The sequence below is a fragment of the Pangasianodon hypophthalmus genome, chromosome 4 (genome assembly GCF_027358585.1).
Source record: "Pangasianodon hypophthalmus isolate fPanHyp1 chromosome 4, fPanHyp1.pri, whole genome shotgun sequence".
Taxonomy (NCBI): Eukaryota; Metazoa; Chordata; class Actinopteri; order Siluriformes; family Pangasiidae; genus Pangasianodon; species Pangasianodon hypophthalmus.
In genome coordinates, this window is record NC_069713.1 from 15,406,052 (window position 1) to 15,432,278 (window position 26,227).

The following is a 26,227-nucleotide window of genomic DNA, read 5'->3' on the forward strand; positions in this document are numbered from 1 at the left end:
AATATGCAGATGGTGTTCATGGCCAAAATGTTTGACTATTTTTGAATATTCATTATGGATGTCAGTAGGTTTGCAATATGTTTCTAAGGGAAAACATTATTATTAAAATGTTCTTATGAGAATTATTTTTATTAGAGGAAAATGGAGTACTTTCCATAATTGTTTGAGAGGGTTTTTTAATCATGGTGTGCAACGTTTATTCTATAAATAACATTTTTTTGTAAGGTGCCAATAATTCTGGAGTTAATTTTAAAACTTGACTTCTGCATGAAAGAATATTGCATTGTCCTCTCCACCTCTCCACACACATTCAAGTCTCTCTTCATTCTTGATACCCACTTGTAATCTCCATCTCACTTATCAGCCTCCACCTCCTCCATTCCATCTTTTTCCCCTCTCTTTCCGCCTTCAGCGAGGCTCTCAGATTCACTAAGTGTTTGCATGCTTAAGGAAAGGGCTTCTCTCTCTCCATCTCAACCTTTTTCTTCAGTCGGGGAGCCGCAAATTGCTCTCGAGACCTCTTCATTTCCTCTCCTCTTATCCCACACAGCCACGCTCTTCATTCAGTAATATTCTCGCTTAGATCTAAATGTTCAGGCCTGCGTTTGCTGCACATTAAATTGACATTAATTTTATATCTCAATATTAATTATTGGCCCCGGGACAACTATGTTATAGATGTCAATGTTCTCTCAGTTATGTAGTCAGAAAAAAAATAATAATGCGACATCTTATTAAAAATAAAGTGTTATAAAATAGCCTGAAAAGATAATAGAGGAGCACCACAGACATGCACGTACTGTGAATACTTACATACCAGACATCCTTAAAAATGTGTACAGACTCATCCCTGTTTGTTTTGCAGCCCCATCATATCTAGATATCTATACTGAGCCTGTTTATAGAACATTCTGGGCATTTTGGTTGCTGCTGGCCCGAGAGCATTTTTCTCCTCCGCTCTTGTTGTATCTCACTTTGGACTAGAAGGCTGGAGGGGGAATAAGGGGAGGGTGAAGCTTGTCTATTGATGGAGGGTTCTTGGAAAACGGATACATGTTTGATGAAAACGCTCAGCCTCCTACTCAAAGGCACTCTTTTTTATCAGCTAACACAGCTAACCACATGCAGTGCATATAGAGCAAACAGGAGCAAAAAGCTAGCCGCTAGGGCACATGTATTGGCTACAACCCCATGCCTTTCTTTTCATAATGACTGAGCTTAAGTGTTATGCTGGCACTAAAATAAACACTTTTTGCCTGGAAAAGGACAGTTTTGTTTTGGCGGATGACACGATTAACACATCATTCTCTCTGTGGATTTTGAGTGCTTTCGATCTACAAAACACTGCTGCCAATGTCTCATAGTCCAAAGCAGGTGAAGCTAGAGAAGCTAGTATTATTAATCTACATGGTAAATTACATCATCAAAACATAATATATTGCTGCCTAAATAGTGGAAGTGTTTGTGTAAATACAGTATTATTTATGGAATCAAAACGTTCCGCTGATCATTGATTATTCAGACATGAATGCTGTTGTATCTGTTATGAATTTGAACACAAAACCAATGCGTATTCATCACCGTGTCTGTGTGCAGGATCAGTTTCCAGAGAGGGGAGAGATTCTTGTCTCAGCAGCGGACCTGGAGCTAATTCTAGAAGTGGAACGTAATCAGTAAGTTTTCCTTCAGCTTGACTACGTGTAATGTGGTCATTTCTATTACAGTGCTGTTGAATTTTTGAATTTGATTGGTCAAAAGGTGGCTATTCATTTTCTAAACTTTTCTCACAGTAGTGCTCACTGTAATGCAAATAACAAGTTTATATTAATGCGCTCATTGTAATACATAATCATTACATAATACATATATACATGCATAATACATAATACATACTCATTTTACATAATACATAATCATTTTATAGTAACAGCTAATTCACAGCGACTTATTTTTGGAAGGAGTCTCTAGTATTAGCACTTTGAAACAATCAGAGATAAAGCTGTTCTTTTAAGTTTTCCAACATGAAAGTCTTCAGGACAGAGCAGTTTGCACAGTGTGGTTCCTCAGTAACGTGACAAGCAGCAATTTTTGTGTTATTAACTTCAAGAGAGAGAAAAAAGATAATGGTGAGGGAATGACTTTTTATTGCTGTTATAGCATGAAAAATGATAGGAACTAACGTGGATGTTCCACAGTGTTAAATGTAACTATAAATAGATAAAAAGTAATAAATAAATAAATAATGTTAATGTGGCTAAATGTCTGTGGTGTAAGAGGAATAAAACTGTTGTAAACTGAATAAAGCTGTTTTAGCAAAATAATCACACCACATAATCACTGATTAATTTCTTTTAACAACATGCCCCATGATGTTATATTCTTTACATAATACTGACAAAGCATTATTTTTTCCAGACATAATAGCTCATGGTTCACCCAACTGAATAAGGATCTTTTAGTCTTTTAGGCTACAGAGCCTCAGTGATCAACAGATGGGTAACATACTCCCTGTCAATGTGAGTTTGGCTCATTCATCAGCTGTCACTGTGCTGCCAGCATGTGATGAAACAATGCCTTTATTTCTAAGGATTGAGGAAATTAGTCTTGGCATATTATTAAAGAAGACAGTTAAAATATATCTAATTTCATATGGTTTTAGGAGGACCTGCCTTGTTTAAATTCTTGGTTTTCATAAAAATAACACTGATACTAATGTTGCGTAAAGCCCAGCTCCTAATAGATGTTAATAGGAGGAAGCTGAAGTAGTTTGTTGGATTTGATCTGGTTCTGGGAGAGTGGTCTGGACAGTTCAGTAAATGCATTGGACATTAGACAGGTTGTTAAATGACTGTTGTTCTATTGGGGGAAGGAAAAACAGGCCAAGTAGCTCCATCACAGTCTGACTGAATAGCCAAATGCTGACACACAGACCACAGAGTTTGGTAAAAATGGGACTGCAGGGAATATTCTACACAGGATTGCGTTTCTGCTCTTGGTTCTCATTAGAGTTAATGTTTGTGTTAGCCCTTGTCATCCCTTGTGATCACTCACTGTCTTGTCTGCTGTGGAACATCCAAAACCTTTTTTGGGCTTAGAAAGGCAAAGTATTTTCCCAAGCAGGTCAAAGTGAAAGAAGAAGATGTTAAAAAGAGGAGGGAGAGGACAAAGAGGATGGAGGAATGGCTAGGAATTTAGATCACATCCTTGCTGGGTCTGGGGATAGGGAAAAACTCCAGGACTATTTGATGAATTAACTGGAGACACCTTTTTTCAGCCACTACCACTCTAGTTTTTTTTCCCCTGTATAGTCAAAGCCAATTCCCAGCAGGTCTCGTCTCTAATGCACATCTGAGTGAACGAGTCTATGTATGCCTTTATAACTTATTGAGCCACACAGCATTATTACATGCTTCACGTACATAATGTGTGAGTGCTTATCGCTTGAACCTTTACCCTTGATACTTGACCAATTCACTCTCAGGTCCGGCTGCTTAGTGAAGGATGAGAAGCGCAGAATAAATATAGCACAACACAATACAGTCATTCCAATGAATAAACACTGAAGCTACTGAAGATAATATGACTGCATGTACTGTAAAGCTCCAAACATCATTTTTATCTCATCTTCCTACGCCATTTCCAGCGAAACTACAGCGCTCCACGGTTACTAATATGGACTTAAGGTTATAAGAGCTCTCCTTCTGAAACTCACTGTCAATACATAATATTTACTTTACATTATCCATCTCGTTCCCTTTACAAAAGCATGTTAGTGATGCTTTTAAAATGAACAAAAATGAAACTGTGAGATTTAGCAAAGAACTCTGGGCTTTTTGTTCATCTGTTAAGGTTTTTTTTAGCCAAGGATGATAAATGCTGTGTTAAACAAACAAATTCAAAACAATAAATGAGGAGAGAGATTACTATTTATTGCATACTGTATATAAGCAGTACAGTACCTGTACTATCCTGAAAACTAGCAAGTCAGTTTACATAAAAATAAAACAAATAAAATAATATTTATCCAAAAGCTACTGGGCAAGAAACAAAACAACAACAAAAATATTATTATTATTAGTAGTAGTAGTAGTAGTAGTATATAGCCAGTATACATTCTGGTGACAGATTTAAGGGAAAAAAAAACACCATTCTTCCAAAAGATATTCCTCAGTTGGTGTTTTGACGATGATGGTGGAGGGCACTGTCTAACACTGGGTTGAAATGATGTGACTGTGAAGGCCATAGTATACGAGTTACATCATCCTCATCAAACTGTTTAGTGAGCCCTCATGCCCTGTGGATGGGGACGGGGTCGGGGTCATCCTGCAAGAGAGCACTTCCATCAGATGTTTCATCAGAGGATAAAGGTGATCAGTGAGAATAAATTTGTATTCATTTTCAGTGAATCTTCCTTCTAAAGGTACTAGTGACTCATTATTTATATTTGTGAGTTACCTGATACCACGGATTCACATTTGTTGTGCCCCATCCCAAAGTTCACACTTGGCTTTTGGGGCAAAATATTTTTCAGGATATATCACAAGTACACAAGCACTAAAAGCGTTAACAGCAGAGGTAGTTCATGCTGGAGCTTAAATGCTGAAGGGTCCTTCTCCCTGTGAGTGAAAACTAACAGTCATTTGAAGTGCACTTCAGTGTGTTGTTCCACTATCACCAAGACAGTATTGCAAATTCATGAGCGGTTGAGGAGACACCCTTAAACCCTTCTTTCCAAATACAGATGTTTTTCAAGTCATTCTCACTTTGCTTTGAAGCTCTAAACAAAGCTAAACAAAACCATTACAAACATAGGATATGATTTTAATTTTTAATTAATACTCTGGATTACAGTATATAAATGAATTTCATACTGTATTTTGGGCATTTATTGCATTCTCTTTAGAGAGAGAAAATGTGTGTGTGTGTGTGTGTGTGTGTGTGTGTGTGCTGGCTATGAAAATAACTGACTAGATGACTGTTTACAGTGAGCAAGTTAATTTATGGAGTATAATCAAATGGCATCTGTGCTGTAGGTAATGTTTTCAACCTCAGGTAATGAGTTTTAATCTCCTTGTGACCAAACATCACTTTCGCACTGGATTTTGTGAGCTTATTCCATTCCCTTATCTTTAAATGAAATCTGTCCCCTCAGAAATTAAATTTGTTTAAATCAGTCTCTGCCTAGTTGGCATTTATAGTTTTATTGTGATTTAAATGGAGATTGGGTCTTTAATAGTGTGATGCACACAAACAATGGGAAGAAGGTGTGTATTGTGGTGTCTTTTCCCACATGGAGCAGTATCTGCTTTGCTTTACAGAAAGCATAAAAGGAAGAAGAGCATTTAGGTACAAGGAGAAAGATTGAGGACGGTGCTTCTACATGATAATGTATAAGCACATATATAACCACATTGGATGTGGCAGGGAAAGGGAAGAGAGGAGTGTGAATGAGGGTGATCTAAGCAAGAAAAAAGAGACCAGGTGAAGTTAGGGTCATGCAGTGAAAATGATAAAGCGTAAGAGAAGACAGTCTTGAGAAATGGAAGAGGGTAGAAAGTGGTTTAACCACCAATCAGTCCCATATTTGACCTCAAATGAGAGCTTTAAACCACTGACCTCCATCTTTGATATTATTCCCACAAGGCAAAACTCTAAAATCATTACGAGTTACTGTATGGAGTAGGTTAGAAGATGTGATGGTCTGAAAACTGTCCACATTGAACCTCCACTTTGGTAGTTTGTGTTTGAATGTTAATGTAGTAGTGTTTGCTGTTTTCACACACTGTGGACAAATTTACATAGAATATTGGCCTGCACCAGCCTCACGGTCACCTCTACACAAAATATAGCCATCTGTTACTTCACACTGCAGTCATTTTAGCAGTTCTTTGGAAACAAAAATTGATGGGCTTCACACTTCTTACAGTTACCCTAAACATTATTAAGTTATATAAGTTTTTTTATGATTTGTTTTCAGGGGAATTTATTTGAATGAGCAGACCACAGTGTGCTCATTCAAATGTGCATGTGAAAATTGTCACTGCAGCAGTTTTGCTCTTTTCTTATGAGGAGCAAAGGAAGCTGAAAAGGCTGTATGAACCAATCAGGTTCCAATGTATTCATTCACTCTTTCTTTCTTTCTTTCTTTCTTTCTTTCAGTCAGTCAGTCAGTCAGTCATCTTCAGTAAACGCTTTATCCTGGTTAGGGTCGAGGTGGATCTGGAGCCTAACCCGGAAACCCTGGGCATGAGGTGTATAAGCAGGCAATGCTGATTACAGGAGATTAAAGACAACTTTTCCATGACTGCTAAATAGATAGCTGGCATGAATGACAGATCCAGTGTTGAGGCAGAAACAAGTCAGCTGTATGTACAAAAACAGGCATGAAGGCTGAAAACCTAGATTGTGTAAAGATCTGCAGTACTCATTTAACTGACAACAGGTTCATCCATTTTTGGCAGCAAATTCCTGAACCTCATGTAGATCAAAGAAAACAGAGAGCATAACTGATTGCCAGAGGTTACTGTTAGCTTTCTGTTTATACACCAAGCGGCAAGTTAAAAAGGGCACTGCTCACAGATTTCTTTTAGTGTGTAACATCACCTAAGCAAAATAAATACAGTGAGAGATGATCAGCGCTGCCTGAAACATTACAGTATTTGGAAAATCTCTGGAGAAGCCAGAGGACAAAGTGCTCAATGTTTTTTAGGTAGAAATTTAATCTATCTAGCTTGTATAGCTCCCTGAAAAAACTTTGTAGCCTATTTGTTCTTAAGCATATTGTGTTATTTCATGCATGTATGCTTGTTTGGTTTTGTTAGAAGTTGCTGTACTTGGTGAAATTTTGTAAATAGTGTGTGCCAGTTAATTGATGCTCAGTTTACCATTTTTCATTGGCTGAATCCCAAATTGCTTGCTCTTTTCTATGTACCCTACATCGTATATAAAAGGGGCTACATGACAGATATGTGAGAAAGGCTTTTACATCACTTCCAACCTATGGCTTGTGTGGTTTCAACAGACGTTTTTCACAAAAACAAGTACATAAACACAGAGGAAACTGATTTCCGGTAAGCCTTACAAACATTTGTTGACCACAAATGAAACACCTTATTATTACCAGAACTAAACTTCCAGAATTGTTAGCAAATACTGAGTAATGAAGAATTCTTAGGTGATGAAAGGGTATAAATTCTTTATGGAAGAATTCATTCACAGCTATCCGTCTAAGGTAATGTTAACTGATGGTAGCACGTTGATGATGAATAGCTAGACATTAATTGTATTGTTTCATTGTTAATTGTATTGTTTCATATTTACCACATTCCCATAATTGCTTTGCAAAAATGATACAACTGTGGAGAGGTGAAAATGTTTGCATCCTTTTGCTAACATTAACTAGCTGTAGTTCTTGTTAACTGAGAGCGGAGTTAAGACTCATAGTGAGAATGATGAGTGTTTTTGTTTGTTCAGTGTCAAATATAGTCAGCATGGTAATGGTAATCAAAAATAGAAGCTTCTGAATGATGAAGAGGAACAAAAAGCCACACAAGCTAAATGGTAAAACTCCACTGGATGGCTTGAGAGTCTGTCAGATTTTTGCTCACTACAGTTGCAGTTTATTTATCCTCTAAACTCATCTTGCACTCATACTTCAGGCTGTTTCTTTGATTCCTCAAGTGGTTCATACTTTTTCTATAATTCCTTCTCACTGAGTTTCATTCAATCTGGCTTTCTTTCAGTGTGTTGTTCTTGTCACAGAAGTAAAGTTACCCTGCAAAGGTTACCCTTCCAGCAGCAAAAATCTAGAGGTGTCATAATCATGCATTAGCAGCTACATTATCTTCACAATCACTGATATGGCTTGTCATCCTGGATTGGAATATGTATTGCACCAAGAGTTACTCAAAGATTTGCATTGTCATAGAGTAGGATGACAATGATGGTAGTTAGTTAACAATGAAGTTAACTAACTACCATGTTAGTTTCCTAGCTTGCTAGTTAATGGCCAATTTACCTTGCAATTAGTGGTTGTAGTTGATATACAGAAAATCTACCATTGACTAGGAGTGTAATAATACACTCAATTAAAATCTCAGAAAATTTTAACAAAATTTGGATGAAGAAAAAATGACTCTTTATTTCTGTATAATAAATAATGCAAAACACTGTGTATTTTGTGTGTATAAAACTAAATAAATTACAATTTTAATATTTAATAAACAAAATGTACTACGGGTGCACCACATCTTAACAATAAATTTAAAAATGTATAAATTCTCCCCAGAATTTTGATTGAATAAACAAAATGTCTGACCCAGGGACTTGAAAATGACTGAAACATAATGAGCTGCATAGCAGAAATAGAGCTCCAAAGTCGGCTACAATGCCCGGGTTCTGTGACTTCTTTCTCGGGCATTGTAGATCACAGAGACACAGGAATGCTGTTGTTTGAAAGTTACTGAAGTGCTCTTTTTAACTGTTATAACGTGGTTGTGTAACCACATAATGTATAATGCATGTTGGTCATTGAAATCCAGAGTAATCAGACTATCGGTCACTTCAAAATTACAGCTGATTTTGCAGGCTCTCTACAAAACAATGTGATCATCTGACCAGCGTTCTTTCTATATAATTTAACTCTATGGGTTGTGCAGATTGGGACTTCTGGTATTCAAACAGTGCAGTTGCATAAATGCATAATTAATAGAATGCTGTTATCACACATTTCCATGATGCACAATATCACATTTTTGCATCACGATGCATCGTGTCACAATCTTTGTTGAACCATTAGCATCCCATCAGCCTGAGTCTCAGTCAAACAGGGCAGTATGAAAATACTTCTTAGGATTTATACCAGTTTACCAGGGAAAGGAAGTGGAACATGCAGTCTTGGGGTGAATTTTTCAACATGCATAAAAGTGTAAGTGTGTCTGTGCCACATCATGTGATTTATTACTTAATATAGACACACGTGTTTTTTCAGAACAGATTTTGGGTGACATGAATGTGCATTAAGTATGTTTTCTTGTCGTTAATCTAGGATTTGGCACTATAAAAGTTTTCATAAATTAGATCAAATGATGTAACCAGTAATGTATAGATCGTCTAGTGATAGGATTAGAAGATATTTATTGTTTGGGGATTTATTTTCCAGTGGGGATTTACAGCCCCTCTTTCTGTAGATCCTCTTGACCTTTAAGTTAATGAGAGGATGGGCTGAGTGTCCCCCAGGCCTTTCGTCGTCATTGGGGGTTGGGTTCATTTTAATAGGTTCACTTTAGGCAGGGCCTACTTTAAAATCACACCAGAGAAAAGAGAACTAAGATCATTCGTTGTCTTTGTGTTGATAAATGCCACATCTGTATTCTATATTTCTATATCTAAATATTGGTTTATTTTAAGATTATTATTTTCTCTTAGTAATGAGTGGCTTTTTGTAAGGGTGTAATTTAAATTTGATATGATACATATGGTACGAGCAAAAATAAGCATTGCCTGAATGTGTCTTAGGTTTCCATTTTCAACTGATTAGTGGTTAGCATGTTTGCCTCGCACCACTGGGATTGGGGGTTCGATTCCTGCCTCTGCCTGGAGTGTGCATGTTCTCCAGGTACTCCCGTTTCCTCCCCTCGGTCCAAAGACGTGTTGTAGGCTGATTGATGTTTCCAAATTGTCCGTAGTATGTGAATGTGTGCGATTGCGCCCTGCAATGGGTTGAAACCCCGTTCAGGGCATCCCCTGCCTTGTGCCTCGATTTTCCTGGGACCCTGTGTAGGATAAGCAGTACAGAAAATGGATGGATGGAATAATGGCACAGTGTTTGTGTGATCCATACAAACTCTTAGCAGCATACAATGAAACAAAAAGCTTAGAATTAGAATGTAAATTAGAATGTAACAACATTGAAGCATGGCTAAAATTCATTGGTGTGCAGGGTTGCCAGTTCAAAATTTCCACCATTCTACATCTCAGAAGCTGCACAAAAAGCAGTTGACCTGAAACTATTTCTTCTTCAGGTTCACATTTGATTTGTTATTTCAGAACTAGACCAATTTCACATAAAAGCCCCAGCATCCCTGCTGGTGTGACTCAAGGTGGCATGTCTGAAGCTAGTTATGCTGTGAAAGTCCTGCAGCTCTGTAGCTCAAATGTGTTTTTGAATCCTGTGTTCTTCTGTATACTCAGTGGTCTCAGATCTGCAGGTATGAACTTCCCAATCAGTGCGCAAATATCTTTCACCCGGATTGAATCAGCTGGGAAAGGCTGTGTGAACGCAGCAGCGAGTCTTGTGCTTGTGCGTGTCTTATTAGCACCAGCTAGTACGTTAGCGTAATAGGTTATGAAATTTAGCGTGCTTAGGAGAAGTTCGGTTTAATCCCAGGAGCCTCTCGTGATTGAAGATAAAGAGGAAGTTACTTTATTTACTTTACTAAATTAGCGCAGTGATTTTTCAGTAGCAGGACTGTGAGCTTGACTAAGTTTGAATGTTTATTACGCCTCTCATAAAATAAACTGATTTTATGATGAATAACCTACTTTATTATGCAGTCTGTTGCATGTATTGTTTGTAGAGGTATTGAATTGAGATGTATGATACACAGTATCTTTACACTCTTAGCCTTTTGCAGAACATGCTGCTTTTTTTAACTCCATGCTTTGCAGAGCAGAAGGATGTGGTAGTTCTAAAGGTGGCAATGAGTTCATCTATCTCTGCTAATGAGTGCATCAGTCTCCACTAATTCTCCAGCAGAGGAAGTAGCACTCATGCAAATAAATTAACCGATAAATGCTTCTTAGCTTAAGTGTTTTGCAATACTATTGACTCAGGACAACTTCCTAGAACAGGCTCAAGGCTAAGACACGTGCCAAAAGGGTTAGGAAACGCTTGTGTTTTCCTTTTTGCAGAGTTCAGCGTACAATGAGTAGCTGTTTATGAAGGCTAAGAACATCTGCACGTCTGGCCCAACACGACTGACTCATTGTGGGGCAATGTGCTTCTTTCAATCTCTTTTCTATAAGGCTGGTTCTGTTCCTCTCTCAGCTGGTGTTTGTGTAATATGACTCTTCTCCATCTGTGCCTCCATATTAAAGAGTTGAACAATTGACTGCAAGAACACATTGTTGTAGCAGTTTGTTGCACTTTTAGATAGTGCTTCATCTGAATACACTCAATACAATGTGTTGCCCAAAATCTCTATCTAAATCTAAATGAGTTTAGAAATCTAAACGAGTCCCATAAGTACCTTAAATATGGCTAAAGCAGAGCATATGAGTGGCATATACAGTACAGTGGTTTCTAGTCCTTGGGTATACTTAACACTGAATAGTGTTTTGTCTGCCAGTACAAACTGTAACTCTAGTGTGTAAAGTCGATGCCAGAACGAGAACACAGCTTTCCGGTCAGATTTTACCATTCTCCCAGCATTGTGTCTCTGGACGTGACTCAAGATTTTGAGTGCCTTGTGCACAGTAAGCTCAGAGCGTCCAACATATTGTGGTTGTTTGTCTTCAATGTGGAACAACACATATGAATGTTTTAGCATGAAGCCAGCAGACATACAGTCAAGCAAACTTACTGTATTGTTAGCACGGAGGCATTTCGAGCCCCTCCCCCACCCACTTCTAATATCCTGCCACGTCTCAGCCTGGCAGCCTGGAAGAGTAGCGAGAAAAAGAAGAACAGAGAAAGGAGGAGAAAAAGGGGTACATTTGGGTACTTTTGCTTTGCCGGTATATTTTCTTTTTCTTTTCATAGCTCTATCTTCCTCTCTACTCAACTCACACACACACACACTCACAGCCTTTGTTTTAAGTCTAACAGCTCTAAGTGAGCTGAAGTGATTGCCCACAGATGGTACTGTTTAAGGAGGCAAGGAATGTAATACCCTTCGAGGGTCACTAGGTCATTTCTCGTCACATATCCCCCCACTTCATGTTTCTGTCCCTCTCTAAACTCTCCTTCTCTCACGTAGACACTCGCACACACACAAAATTGGCTGAGTTTTCCCTTCAAACATCTTACAGCTGTCCTTGCTAGGTCTAAATCCTGAAAATGAGAATCATGTTTTGACAAAATTGAAAAAAAAGAAGAACTGTGCAGGACGTCATTTTGTGTGCTTGTGTGTGTATGTGTGTGTGTGCGTGTGTGTGTGTGTGTGATGTGCTTGCTCAGCCACTCTTGTCCTTTTTTATGCTAAGCTGATTTATCATGTAATTGTGCCGAATGCTACTATGTTATCAAAATGTGACGTAGTGATCTTCCGGTGCAGTGCAGAACATGTTCACATATTCTGTCATCAATCACTTTGACTTCTAACAGAGCTTGTCAAAACTGCACACGTGCTCAGTAATCCAGAAGGGAATAAAATTAGCAGTCGTTCAAACGTGACTGACGGACAAAACCAGCAAAGTATAGGTTTCCATCAAATCTCCTTCCAAAGCTCTCGAATCTATGGCCTATCCTAAAAGTGTATAAAAGATTAAATTAGGCCTTTTAGAGGTTTTCATTTTTCAAGCTTTTTTTAGGGTGAGTGAGAAAGAAAAAGAGAAAGGGAGCAGTCAGGAAACTTTTTTGTCGTGCCACAGTGTGAGTGCCAGGAGACGTGATACAGCCACAAAGAAATAAGCTTTTACACACCCACATTGTAAAACATCTTTTTTTTGTTTCTTTATTTGTGTCAGTGACACTTTGTGTGGATCCTCGTGTTGCAGATGCCATCATTTTGGCCACATTCTCAGTTAGAGGTGAAGACAGCCACACCTTGTGTGTGGTGAGTGGGGGTTCAACGTCCGGGCTATGGCTCCCAAGGAGCGGTGCATGTGTGATCGAAACTGTGTTTTCTTTTCACACCCACACAGACTTCCTGCTTATACCTTTTTACCATGAACGGTTATCTCTGCACATTTAAAATAAGATTTACTGTCCTCGTTGTTTTGATTCATATCCACCTATTAATAGAAAAACAGCGAGATGGAGGGTGGGTTTTTTCTTTCTTCAACTAAGTAAAATAGGAATTGGACAAAGCAGTGCTTTAATATCACACAATCGCACAGTAAAGAGGTTCTCTCAGGACATTCATCAATTTGGTGGAGGTAAAACATTACAGGGTAGGGTGGTTGTGGTGAGTCATTTCAAATGGCTGATTGTTAAAGTGCACCTGTTTTTAATGCTGGCACACACACACACACACACACACACAAAAACTGTCCTTGAATCTTTTGTGATTAAACTAAGAAATTAATCTACAAAGCCCAATGGACAGCTCTTCTAGACTCCTTAAGTGCTTCAAAATAGGCACACGTAGACACACCCGGAAACACTCAGGATAGTAATTAGGAACTTCTCATCAAGACACCATTCTCACTACCCCTCCCATCGCTCTTTATTTCTCTCTCTCTCTCTCTCTCTCTCTCTCTCTTTCTTTCTCTCTCTGTCTCTCAGCCCATCTTCATGCCTTCAAAGATGAATCTGACTTACACTCAGTCTTTTTTGAACCTTAATTTCTCTCATTCTCTCTTCCCTTCTCTAATGGACTGATCATCATCATCATCATTAGCAAGAGAAATGTAGTGATTACAGCACATATGCACACAGACACACACATAAAACAGTGTCCAGTTAAGCGGCATTGTGTGGCTTGAGTTTACACATTAAAAGGAATTACATCAGCAGAGCGGTGTGTGATTCACCAGAAGGCATTGCCTCCTGCGCAGCACTCGCTATTTGAAATATTGAGCTCCAGGCTCAGCGTAGAATAAGTTTACATCCATTAAAAAGTAAGTGCAACGAGAGATACTTACCATTCCACCTGAATAAAACAGCTGTTTCTAACCTGGAAAGTTTGATCCACCACTGGTGCGTGTAATAGTTAGCCAAAAGTGAAGTCATCAGAAGTGATCTGAATGTAAATTGAGTATGTAGGTACTATGAATGCTAAATATACTGTAAATATTTCTGCTTAGTAGATAGATTTATAGGTTTCTGGGGTCTAATATTATGGGCGGCTGTAAAAAAGAGCAATTAAGCATAACACAGTACATGAAATATACATAGCTATATCTTCTTCTACAGCCATTTTATTTACAAGATGCATTAAAATGCACAAAGACATTGCCAATTACTGTGGTTGCTCAAGGGCTCGTTATTCCATATGTACCATATGCTAATTAAGATGTGTATTTCACTGTAAGTATGTTATTAGAAAATAGCAATTGGCTTGCAAAGATATTCCTGTGAAAGCCTGTCGTCAGATTTCAGCGTAGGCAGGAAAACAGCAGTATGTGTACGCTTTATCACGACTATAGTAAGGCTTATTAACAAATCACATAAAATATGATCAACAACTTTGCTAATTAGAACTACACATCTGCTCGTGTGGTCTAATTATTTTGCCAGTTGTTACTAGGGCTGGGAAATATATCAATATCGATACATTATGTCGCCACACACTTTTCTGAGATACTGAGGCTATGTTTTGATGTTTAACTTTTTTTTTAATAACAGTTACAACCTGTGATTGATGTTACATATTTGTATTGAATTTTTTATGGTGTTTTTCAAAAAAAAAAATATTTTTTACAAATTTGTTTTCCTCCTTCTGTGTTAAATTATATATTTTTGAAGAAATATTGATTAAATATAGCAAACCTACCTACATCATGATGCATACTGTAAATCATAGCATATTGTATCATGATATGATATTTTTGTCAAAGCTCCCACCCCCAAGTTGTTACAACCTTGAGACCTAAACCTGAGGTATGTGCAGGACTGGTTATTTAATCCCATTCCTGCAATTATTATTATTGTTTTTCCCTGCTTGATATTTTCAGGTGAATTGTTGGTTCTATTTCTCAAAATATCAGCAAATTAGTAATTTAAACCACAGTAACCTTGAACAGGATAAAGCAGTTACTGATGATGAATAAATAAGCAGGAAATGTGTCACATGGCACCGTGTGAGCATGTGGGTTTTCATTGTCCCACAAGCTTCATATCTAACCGCCCACTCTTACCTGCAAGAAAGTTAAAGACCTCCGCACTCCTGCGACCTTTTTATTGAGTCCAGCAGGATCTGAGTCCCAGTGCACACCTCTGGTCTATAGAGTCAGACTCATTGAAGTAATGGTAGCTTTTTTGTGTGTTTGCACTGTTCCGAGAACATTCTGACCATTTCTCTTTGAAGGTTAAGTATGGGATTGGTAGAAGGGAAGCTGGACTTAAATCAGCGTGAACGCCACAGGACAGCATATGTGGGCAGAAGGCGAAGCACGATACTGTGCTCTTCACAATTTGAAGCTTTGATGCTCTCAGTAGTGAAGGGCTTGTTATTGCTATTTTCTTTCTCCCCTCTGGTTGTGTTTGGTGAGCACGTAGCTGTTTACCCACATGCCTTTGGGAACTCACACTCTCTCTGCACTAAGCCAAGGCTAATTGAAGGAGAGTTGCTGGGCTTTTGTGTAGCTGAGAGCAGGTGAAATTCATGCAGCTTTAGTATCAGCAGAGTTGACCATTAAACCAGTAGGTGTAGTGTTTAAGTAATTACTACCACATTGAACACTGGCTAATATATGGTATTATTGGATATAGCAGGCCTTGTTGTGTCTTGTTGATTCAGTATGCAATTCACGGTTTGTGTTTTGGTGTCGTTAGATTTAGATCTTAGAGGGTTACGTGTAGGAGGTTAGGTGTAGGAGTAACATGTAGAGTGGTTGTATTGGGCATAATCCTGAAAATGACATTAGAAATAAGAAGTGAATTCCAAATAATATAAATATCTATAGACAGAATAACAGCATGTGCTGTTCAAAATGTCAAAGATCTCCACTTTATATGAACTTGCATGCCCTCATGCACACACATTTCCTTTCAGAATCACAGTGGTAGTCTGTATTACGACGCCAGACTGACAATGAACCATTATTCGTCATTTGTTGAATGCTAATGATCATGTTGTTTGGGTGATTGCTTTATTCATGTGGTGAGATTTATTTTATTCTGTGCTACAGTTCCTGACAGCTTCAGACTTCTATTCACAGTGCCATATGATTTCACTCCGTGTTGTTTCGGTGGTATTCTTGTGGAAGCTTCAACTACTTGGAAAGATTGAAAACGGAAATGCAATTTCATACAACAGAATAAAAAAAAACCACGGTGGATTTAAGCCTACTGTGTTTCTATGAAGGACCGCTTTTCGGATACAACCATGTATTTAGGAAATGGATATTCTTTCTCTCGGTTGGTCTCACTCAAACGTGCAGAGGCATACACATATAACTCAATGGGCTGGTCCAGCTGCCTAACACTAGTTGCCATTCGCTTATTGCAGAATGTCCTGTAATGTATAATTTAATTTCCATTAGGTTCAGCGCTAGTGGATAATGACTAGTGCAGAGGGGCTTTAGGGCACGCCTCTGCTCCAGCCTCTACCAGCTGCACTTATGATGCCTATTTATTTGTGACTTTGGCGGCGAATGGGCACCATGCAGATGCTGCGCTGCTTTAGCCAAAAAGCCATCTATCACTCCCTTTGCCATGCCAAACACAACCCAGAGACTGCAATTACAACAGCTTGGTGCTTGACAGGCACACATGACAGGGTACACGTGTGTGTGTGTGTGTGTGTGTGTGTGTGTGTGTGGTCATGATTGTTCTACAGTGTGTATACAGGCAGGTATAAATGAGCTAGCAGGGTCTTTCAAGGATAAAAAGACATCAATCCAAGTTTTCCTTTTTGGCATTTACATCAGAGTGCTGTTAACAAATGTCTTCATTTTGGCGCAACAGCACCACCAATGGTCGTTAGAAAAATACTCAGAATGATATGAAGAGGCGAGGCTGGGGCTGATTTCTTTCTAGTCCTCACTGGATTATTTATTCTGTCATCCGTTTTTGTCCAAAATTCCTTTGGAGGAGAAACTAAAAGTAGAACAATTAAGCATATGTTGTTTAATCAAGGCACAGATTAAACAATGACAGATGACTCTTTTTTTTTTTTGGTTTGAAAAAGAGAGTAACAACTTTTCTGTTTTGTCATGTTTGGTATTCAGAGGAAACACAGCGTTAAGCCAGTAGAGCATTATAGATTTGAAATACTTGCCTATCTGCCTCTAAGTGTCTGTGTGTGTGTTTGTAATAATTTGCCCAACATTATCATCATCATCATCATCATCATCATCATTATTATTATTATTATTATTATTATTATTATTATTGTGATATAATGCATTACTCAGCCCTAATAGTTTCATTATGGAGCTATTGATAGATATAAGGTTTTCAGATTTTAGCCCTCACATCTAATATCAAGAGCAGACGTCACTGTGTGTATGAGAGAAAGGAGGAGGGTAGGTTAATGTGAGGATTATGCTGCAGACCAGACACTCATATTTTTTAAGCCTCACTCTTGTCATGCCTTATTCTTGACAAGTTCTTAGCTCTCTCTGCCTCCACATTCAACAGCCTGAATACCGTGTGATTGTACTTTAGCTTAAATTTTTCCCTACTTGTTATGTGTTTTGTGAGAAAGTGTGATGAGAAAGATAAAACTTCTAAAGAGAGGATTTATTGAGTAGATGGAAAGGTAATGGCTGTATACTGTAGGTGGCACAGGGTTGTTGTTCTTAAAATAAGCCTTGCTACCCCAACTCTGACCCCAGATGACTTCTCAGAGAGATCTAGTAGTCTTTAGTAGTCTTTATTAATTCTTGCAGACTTAATAAATCACATCAACATTGACTAAATCTTTCTGAAGCCAGTATCGTAATGTCATTTTGTGGCCGCTCATTTTGCATCAAGAAACAAAAGCAACCATGTTCCATACATATTTAAATGTTGCCCCCATTTTGTCTCTACTCCTTTGCCACCCCATGTCTCAAAACCTTGACACACCATTGGATGGAAGCCTTGGTGGCTGAAATTGAATCTCTGATCTGCTTTGTAGCTCAGAGAGCCAAAGTGGTTTTTTTTTAATCTAATTCTGTTGCACAAGTGAATCTCCAGCCTGTCAAAAATGTGCAAGTGTAACCTCTTTTTCTGTAGTGTCCGTAGTGTCCTCAGTGTCTAATGAATTTGGCTGCGGAAAGCTGGGAGAGCAAAGCCAGCAAAACATATTATTACTCTAGCTAAGGGTTTTGATGAAAATCACATGGGTTGCTGAGAGACCTCTTTAGATTAATCTGCAACTTACTTGGCCATCTGCTGTAGAGGAAATATGTTCAACAAGATAGTGAGTGATACAGCTGTTTCACCAGAGGAAATGAACACAGTGATATATTGGCAATGCTTTCAGTGTCAATGCTTTGAGTCAAAATTAAACATTTGTCTTTATTGTCTGTGTGTGTGTGTGTGTGTGTGTGTTTGTTTTTTAGGGAACTTCTGGCTAAAGACTTCACTGAGACTCACTATGAAGACAGCCGGCCAGTTACCTATACTAACGGTCACACTGTAAGCAAGATTTACTCCCTCTTCTTCTCTCTTCTTTTCTCTCTCTTTCTCACTCTTTCAGTCTGTCTGTTTTTTTGCTTCTCTCTACCTTCTTCCTCCCAAGGGCATTATTTTCACATGCTAGGCCACATGATGGTATGATCATTTAGCTGGAAAACAGCATCTCGTGCTCTGTGCTCACAAACACACACACACACACACACACACACACACATTCGTATATAAGCCATGAATGTTGAATGACACAAAGGGCAACCTACTTTGCTGAAAACACCTTTTTACTTCAAAAACACACAGTTCAAAGTAGCAGCGACTTTTGTCACTCCGTATTTCTCAGTATTTTTTGCTGCAGAGTGCAGTTTTATTTGGGACAGTTTATTGCACACTTGTGCAGAAAGGTGTGAGGCACTAGCTTCCTATCGTATGCTGGTGAGGTGTGAACTTCCAGATTCAATTAAGATGAGAATGTGATGCAAAGTGCCTAGCATGCCTAGCATATCATGCACAGATCCTGTCTCTCTGCCATTGCAAAAGTCTCAAAACAGCAGAAAGTCTCTTTATTCAGATTCGTTACCACAATATATTCAACTGATCCCCATTTCCAAATTACTAGAGAAAACATCAGCAATGTACATTAAAATGTCTGTCTACATATTTCATATATTTATGAGTGAAATATTCAGTTCTTTGCTATGGATAGATTGCTGCTGCACAAGACATTGCTTCAATTTAAAAGAAAATGGAAGGAAAAGACTAAGTAACCAACTGAAAGTAAAAAGAACCACTTTACAGTTATGTTTGTCTTAAATCCTACTCCTTACTTCATATTTTGTTTGATGTATTGGGTAAAAATTAGGGCTGTGCAATATGTCATTCAACAGTCATTACTACATTATTGGTCTTTGCATAGTGATATAGTTGAAGCCTAAAATATGCAAATGAGCACTTTAATAAATCACATTTTCTATTGTGTTCTGTGATCATTCTGTTCAGTCTCAGAGATCCCAGATAAACCTTGTGTGTGTGTTTTAATCAGAGGTGGGAAAAGTACCTAAATTCTTTACTCAATTAAAAGTGCAATTGCTCATCTACATAAATAATCAGATAAAAGTTGAAATACAGCTTCAGATTCTTCACTCAAGTTGAGATATCTGCTTGCAGTCACACACTGATTATTGTTGCTGACTATAAATTCGACAAGTTTTCACCAGAAATGTGAGAAAACATTAGCTAAGGCTAACTAACAACTACTTTATTCCTAATCTCTCAAATATTTAATTATAAAGACTTGTAGCGATGTAGTGTTTGAAAGTGCAGTGAGTAGAATGTAGAGATTTTCCTTTTGAGAGATAAAAGTATTAGGTAAAATAAAAGCTCAAGTCCAGATACTTAAAAACAGACTTAAATACAGTAAGAAAGTCCTTTCCAACTCTAATTTTGATCAACTATCAAACTAACATTCTGCCAGGTTCTAACTGATTTAACATTAGTTAAGTCTGTAAAGAAACCCATTGTACATTTATTCCTACTTATTCAGCAAAAATGTTCCTTTCATTAGAAATGTTAATGAAAAAGTCATACATCAGAGAAAATCAATTGAACGTGAATCTTGCGCTTGGCAGATTATACTGTTATGCCACAGTCACTCATTATCAGAACTGAGATGCACATGTCAGGTGTAGTTATTAAAGACTGTTCAGAGCTCTTCTAATTTGCTGGCATAAATCAAGACAGGAACTAAATGGTGCACCTTTGGCTGGCAGTCATTATTTCATACTGAGTGTCTTCCTGAGTACAGCTCTGTCTCTTTATAAGGAAACATCTGCTTCAGCTGTTAGAGGAAGCTGGGGAGGAATCGCAGCTGCTAATTTCAGTCTCTCGTTCAGTGCTAGCCACTGCCCTTCTTTTCTAAAAGGTCTTGGTCTCATTGTGAAGAAAATATCATCCACATTAAACATGTGGTGCTTCCAATTTAGTGCTGCTAATTGGAATGTCTCACTGATTTTAATACATTTGAGCCTGTCAGTGGGGTGACTCTAAAAAGAGAGATAAAGAGTTTATGAGACAAATATGACAGCTGCAGCAGTCCCTGATTTATCCAATCTGTAACTCCAGCAGCAAATAATTATGCTGCATGCACTGTTTTGAGTCAGTTTCCTCTTAATGGTTATGTGCTGTGGGTGTATCTAAGCCTACAAACCCCAAAGCAATTCCATGTCTTCAAATCTCACTTGATTTTCAATTAGCTAATATGATACTAAACTACCAAGGAGTTCTGTTTCTAATTCAGCTGCTATTGCAGAAAAGAATGTAATGAACAAACTCTGAATTGTGGCTTAAGTACATTAACATTTTAAGCATGTTAACACATTCGCTATTTAGATTCACAACCTGTGCAGAATATTGGCAGATTTATCCAGCACCTTTAGGCGAGGAAATTGGAAGTTTGATAATATCTTCCCTGCTATCTCTCTATGCTTTAAAACACACACTGTTACTGGCTATTCAGAGTCTGTGACCTTGTGGTTATAGCTGTCAGGCACTTTACCACTGCTGCCTCACATAAAAGCCTCCACAAGTCGTTAAGTATTTCTGTCACTAGTGTGTTTGTTTTTCCACCATGAGGATGCACTGGTTTTTTCCTCCTATATTAATTATTCTTTACATATGAACATATAACTACTATATTGTCATAGTTTTTCAGAAAGGCCCACTTAAAGAAGAAAAAAAATGTTAAATCATATGCAGCCCCAAAACCAGAAGCACAGAGAAACTACTTAAGTAAAAGTATGGCTACTATGTCAAAATGTTAAATCAGTTAATTATCTACTTGAGTGAAAGTGTCTACAATTTCAACACAGGATACTCAAGTATTCAAGTTAAATATTTATCTGTTCAAAAATGGCATGAATTTTTATTTATCTTACCAAATAATCATTAAATATTCTGCTAACTTAAAAATTGTTTGACAAATTGAATTCAGCTTGTTAGCTAATATTTAATAACCTTTTTGAAATGAATGAGGTGGCATTAGCAACAAAAAAACAAGCTAGAAAACTTAAAGTTAACTTACCTCAATGTGCTTCTTTAGATATCACTTTTACATGAGAGGCAAAAGACACAGGTCATTCTGTATGAATCATTTCTAAATCCAGCAAAAGAAAACAATAGCACAAAAAACAGTTAGCACAACTGTGTGTAGCTTCATTTGTTTCATGTTTCTTGTGAGTGGATGCCTTTAAAAAGCACTAATGTAAATAAGTGCGAACATAACTGATTGGCAACTGGCTAAGAACAGTATCTCATGGCATCTGAGATTTTTATTGAGTACTTGAAAGGAAATATAAGGAGTTAAAAGTATGTTTTTTTTTTACTTGTAAATTTACTTAAGATTTGTAGTATACAGTTTTAATAATATTTGAGTAAAGTCCAAATCTTCCAAAATAGTACTTAAGTACAGTAATGAAGGACTACTCCTCTAAGTATTTTCCAGCCCTGCCCAAACCCCTAACTCGAATCCTTTAAGCGCTATTTCGATTAAAATTGCACCTGCAGTCAGTACTAGACATGCGGCATTAACCTGATACACTCCTACCGCTGCAGAATAACCAATGAGACTGTCAGCAGCTCCGATTGTCAGCACGTGTCTCCAGTGACAATTGATTTGTGTGTCCGCTGTGCATGAGTGTCCCGCCTTGCTTCCTCTCTGTTCAAATAAATGAGCTAATTTCACGGTCTAATCGTTTGAATGAGCCCTTTAAATAGCCAAAGACTGACGCCCACGCACAATCTGGATCTGTTTCAGAAAATTAAGGTGGTGCCATTATTTCCCAAATGTTGGTAGAAGACCCAAGAGAATGATTATTATGAGGGATTTTACCTAAAGGGGGCAAAGGACGACGCTTTGACTTTGGAGACAGTATAAGCATGTCCATGAAAAAATAAGGTTGAGAATCCCGTTTGATTTATAAATCGTACAAGTGGGGCTGCCTTTAAGCAGGAAAAACACCAAACTATGCATTGCGCTGTTTCACCAGGACAGGAATTAGGGACCCCAGCCTAGATTGAGGAATGTAGCTTTGATTTGAATACTGTTCGTGATTTACAATGCTATCTCTCTTTTTTCTGACTCTCTCTCTTTAGGATCATCATTGCTTCTATCATGGAAGTGTTAAGAACCATTCCTCTTCCTGGGTTGCTCTAAGCACATGCTCTGGAGTGAGGTATGAACTGGATGCTTTATGTAATTTAATTAGCCTGGGTCAAAACAAGGTCATGATGAGTTTAATTTATTTAGTATTGTGTCATGGGTAAGTAGTATTAGCTAATGGAATAGAAAATGCATTAAGTCTTACGTGCTGTATTGTTATAATGTTTGTGGTTATGTGATTGTTTATGGGTTTCATGGATGCGTGTGTATGTGAGTGATGGCTTCATGGATTACATGGTTGTGTGAGTAATGTGCACTTTAAAGCCAGTCACATGAACCAAAAATATATGAAGAAAGTATCCATTTAGACTCAGATCTGAACATGAGCTTAATGCACTCTGCCTGCTACGGTTACTTCTCTTATTTTAGCTATACAAATTGTTTAGGCCCAAATTAAGGCCCATGTAAAGATAAATTTTTAATATATTATAGATTATTCTCTAATTACGTTCTGGGCTTAAGTGAAAATATCATTTTTATATAAATCACCAAATACATACAAGTATAAAATACCATAATTAGTTTGCACAGATTCCCTCACTCACTTTTAGTAATTACTTTATCCTGGTCAGGGTCCCAGTGAATTCAGAGCCTATCCTGGGAACACTAGGCTTCAGGACAGAATACACCCTGGATGGTGTGCCAGTCCATCGCACTGAACTGTGCACACACACATTCACACACTTGCACAGATTCAGTATCATGTAAATAAAATACATATGCTATTAAGACCATGACTGTGCAGTTTGATTTGGGTAGGTTTAAGCAAAATGCACGTATGTATACACTCACTGAGCACTTTATTAGGAACACCTGTACATCTACTCAATCATGCAATCATCTAATCAGCCAATCGTGTGGCAGCATCGCCATGCATAAAATCATGCAGATACGGGCCAGCAGATCGGGTGATGTTCACATCAACCATCAGACTGGGGAAGAATGTGATCTCAGAGATTTTGACCATGACATGATTGTTGGTGCCAGACAGACTGGTTTGAGTATTTCTGTAACTGCTGATCTCCTGGGATTTTCACGCACAACAGTCTCCAGAGTTTACTCAGAATGGTGCAATAAAGAAAAAACATGAGCAACTGTTCTCTGGACAGAAACTCATTGTTGATGAGAGAGGCCATACTGGTTTGAGCTGACGGAAAGGCTACAGTAAATCAGATAACCACTCTGAACAATTGTGGTGAGCAGAAAATGCACAACACATCAAACATTGCGGATGGGCTACAACAGCAGAAGACCACGTCAGGTTCCACTTCTGTCAGCCAAGAACAGAAGGCTGAGGCTGCAGTGGGTACAGGCTTACAAAACTGGACAGTTGAAGACTGGAAAAACATAGCCTGGTCTGATGAATCTCGATTTCTCCCAAGGCACACAGATGGTAGGGTAAGAATTTGGCACCAACAGCATGTGTCAACAGTCCAGGCTGGTGGAGGTGGTGTAATGTTGTGGGGAATGTTTTCTGACACACCTTGGGCCTGTTAATACCAGTCATTCATCACTTGAATCATCTCTTGAATTGCTGACCATCCCTTCATGGCCACTATTTACCCATCTTCTAATGGCTACTTCCAGCATGATAATGCACCATGTCACAAAGCAAAAGTCGTCTCAAACTGGTTTCATGAACATGATAATGAGTTCAGTGTTCTTCAGTGGCCTTCCCAGTAACCGGATCTGAATCCAGTAGAACACCTTTGGGATGTGGTAGAATAGAAGATTCACAGCATGAAAGCGCACAAAATCTGCAGGAATTGCCTGATGCAATCGTGTCAGCATGCACCAGAATCTCAAAGGAATGTTTCCAACATCTTATGGAATCCATGCCATGACGAATTGAGGCTGTTTTGAGAGCAAAGGGAGGCCCTACCCAGTCTTAGTATAGTGTTTCTAATAAAGTGCTCCATGAGTGTAATAGAACAGCAGTCACTGAAAGGAGGAAGGTCATTGTATAGTCATAAACCCAATGAAACGTAACCGGTGTGGGCGACTCCATTGTGTATTGTGAGTACTGGCTGCTGATTGTTTGCTTCCAAAATCTCAGCTGAGATTGAACTGCGCTTGAGCCAGTGTTTAGAGATAAAGCTCCTAACAGACGTAGTTATATGCTGCATATGTCATACATGTTTCATAAAGCTTAAATTGCTTAAAGTTGTACATTAGAAAGGCAGCGTGTTTGTTCACAGTGATGAAAGACACTCGCTACGCGAGTCATCAATCATCAGACATTTGCTGTGCTCTCTACAATTTTCAGACTATTAGAACATGCTTGATAGTCATATCAAAATGACAGTGTTATTAAGTACAAACCCTAGGAGCCTGTCTCTAAGGATATTGCTAAGGGTTTTTTCAATTAAAAATAGATAAAATAATAATAGATAATGTCAAAGCCTTTGGTAGAACAAGTAAATTCTACAGCATTTCCTCATACTTCCTCATGCGATCAAGTATTCTCACTGCATTGCTGCTTTATTTGCTGTCACACCACTGACAGCATGAAGTTCAAAATGATCAGCATGTATTAAACTGAAACCCTGCCACAGTGACAAGGAACTTTGGACAGTGACAAGGAACTTCGCTAGGAAAATTCCTAGCATGTATTTCTGAGTTTTTCTGAAACAGGATGTTTAAAAGCATAATAAGGTCACGCCAGGACAATTCACAGTGAAGCAGAACTTCCCCAAGGCTTCAGTGATCAGAATCTGCATCACACACATATTCAGAATAATTCCCCACTTTTTTGTGGCTTTGGCATCTGCTTAAGGATAGCAGCTGCCATTCTAGTAATAAGTTTAAGCCTTGAAGCATAAACAAAAATTGTCTTTAACAAATAGCAAACAATAGCTTTGCAGAATGCTAAAAAGCACTGATGTTTTTACTTGTTGCTGAATAGATATGAAGTTTGTTGCTGTAGTTGTTCCTCTTTCGGCTGCTTCCATTAGGGGTTGCCACAGGGGGGGATCATTGGTCTGTGTATATTTTAATTTTGGCACAGTTTTTACACCGGATGCCCTTCCTGACGCAACCCTCCCCTGTTTTATCCGGGCTTGGGACTGGCACTGAGAGCGCACTGTTGTGGCTGGGGTTGGTTCCCTGGCCGGGAATTGAACCCAGGCCACAGCAGAGAGAGTGCTGTGGCCTAACCACTAGTCCTCCAGGGATCTGAATAGATATAAAGTATAAACTTTATTATAAATAAAAATAAAAAATTGCCAAAAAAAATGGATAACACTGAGTCTCATTTGGCCCCTTTATCAATTTTTTTAAAAATAATGTCGTGTGTAAAAGGTTTCCATTTACAAAAGTTTCGGTAACACTGATTTTCTTCATGCTCATGTGCGTATATTTATGAATGCCAATCACCAATAAAGTGCAAAGCGTGTGCAAGCTACAGCTCATTTGCATTTAGTGACACCTGCAAAACTCCTTAAAAGGAAAAGCTCACAGTGAACTGAAAGCACAGAATGACAACTAAAGAAAAGGATTTCTCAGAAGCAGAAGTGGAAATTATTTTGGCTCAGATCTCAGATAATTAAAATATTATTTAGCAGTAT

At 38.3% G+C, this 26,227-nt stretch overlaps 1 protein-coding gene across 1 annotated transcript in view; it reads left to right on the plus strand.

Moving 5' to 3' along the window:
• adam19a (ADAM metallopeptidase domain 19a) overlaps nt 1-26,227 on the plus strand; it is a 75,526-nt gene that overhangs the window by 22,816 nt on the left and 26,483 nt on the right. The window contains exons 3-5 of the mRNA XM_034303978.2: nt 1,597-1,673; nt 18,376-18,451; nt 22,595-22,674. Of these exons, the coding sequence (XP_034159869.2) occupies nt 1,597-1,673; nt 18,376-18,451; nt 22,595-22,674 (233 nt within the window). The remainder of the gene's footprint in view (nt 1-1,596; nt 1,674-18,375; nt 18,452-22,594; nt 22,675-26,227) is intronic.